The 1,584-nt window shown below is 46.0% G+C and overlaps 1 protein-coding gene across 1 annotated transcript in view; it reads right to left on the reverse strand.

The window, feature by feature from the left end:
- Positions 1-207: 207 nt before the first annotated feature.
- BGN (biglycan) overlaps positions 208-1,584 on the reverse strand; it is a 66,963-nt gene continuing 65,586 nt past the window's right edge. The window contains exons 7-8 of the mRNA XM_018570124.1: positions 648-786; positions 208-421 (exon numbers count right to left, since the gene is read on the reverse strand). Of these exons, the coding sequence (XP_018425626.1) occupies positions 224-421; positions 648-786 (337 nt within the window). The 3' untranslated portion in view covers positions 208-223. The remainder of the gene's footprint in view (positions 422-647; positions 787-1,584) is intronic.

A 1,584-nucleotide genomic window follows, 5' to 3' on the forward strand; every position in this document is an offset into this window, starting at 1 on the left:
GGCCCTTTAAGAAGCAGTGCCAGGGGGGATGGGCAGAACAGGTAAAATACCTAAAGCACGGGGGTTTGGTGACTGTCTTACGGAGCATCATCGGACTCATTTTATTATCATTATTATTATTTTGTTACTCTTTTTTTTTTATTTAGTCGGATTGAACAGTTCCCTTCATCCCGATCTCTTCCGCTCTGTCTTTCGGTGGCGTATTTCCGCGTTTTGCACAGTTCTACTTCCTGTAGTTGCCGAACTGGATGGCCAGGCGGTCGGTGACGCAGCGGAAAGTGGCGGGCTGCACCTCCCAGTAGGGCACCGGGTTGTTGAAGAGGCTGATTCCGTTGTAGTAGGCGCGCTTCACCCCGAATCCGATCGGACAGAAGTCGTTGACGCCCACCTGGGTGATGTTGTTGGAGTGCAGGTAGACGACCTGGCAAAAGAGAATCAACAAAAATATTAGGGCCGGTAATGATTAAAATGTTCGTGTTTGATTAATGATAAGGCACATACAGATCCAACTACATTGGCCTATACAGCACAGCAATGACCTATACACATACAGCACAGCAATGACCTATACACATACAGCACAAGTATTTATAACATGTTTGTATTTGTAATTAGGTAGATGTTACATATATTGGTCCTATACTCACCTGTAGCAACTTCAGGTCTGGCAGTCCTGGGGGCACTTTGGAGAGCTTGTTATTGTCGAGGTGAAGTTCCCGCAGAATGGGCAGAGAAGACAAGCTCCCGTTCTCCACCTGTCTGATGGTATTGTATCCCAGTCCCAGCCTGGAAAAATCCAAAGAGCAAAACGGTCACTTGCACACCGTCTGGTTTAGGAAGTCCACCCGGACACAGGGTTGACTTCAAACAGGACTGTCTTTTTCTATCTCCAGGATATAAGTGATGGAATTAGAAGCTTACACAAGAAAGATAAGATGGTTTTAGAGAAAGTGAGACACATTTCTGGCAGGATCAACATCTCTTTTCTGTACTTGCTGACAATGTTCTTCTGCTGTAGACAACCTGGTTGGATTTATAGTGGAAATTACATGGTTAATGCCAGGTGTCTGGCATTGCCTGTACCCCCCCCCCCTGGGCGGAGTGTGACTCTGTCATATTCAGACATCCCAAGTCTCCCGGATGGGCCGGGAGTCTCCCGCTACTAGATAACGGCTCCCGGACGCCCGCAAGAGAGACATTTTATCCCGGAAAGGATTGGAACCTTTCCGGGTCTGATGCTCTCACTAGCTCTGCTGAGTATCAATAAAGTTTTCAGCTGTAAGGGGAAAAAAAAGTTTGTGCCGCTGGCTGGTCAGTGGGAGGGGTTTAGGCACGGCAGGGCGGCCTGTGATTGACTGGAGACAAGAGTCCCTGAGCTAGCTCTGCAGACACCTTGTGATGAGTGCCGAGGGGGAGCCGATAGAAGACGCCTGTGGAGGGTGAGTGGCACACTTCCTAGTCTTGCCATATACTGTGTTAATAATCACAAATAAAATAAAAACATAATGTAATTAATAATAACATTAAATAATATAATTAATAATAATAAAATGGTATAATATCTACTATGTTTGTGTGTATATA

Source organism: Nanorana parkeri, unplaced genomic scaffold (genome assembly GCF_000935625.1).
Source record: "Nanorana parkeri isolate BGI_ZX_2015 unplaced genomic scaffold, ASM93562v1 scaffold1461, whole genome shotgun sequence".
In the NCBI taxonomy this organism is placed as follows: domain Eukaryota; kingdom Metazoa; phylum Chordata; class Amphibia; order Anura; family Dicroglossidae; genus Nanorana; species Nanorana parkeri.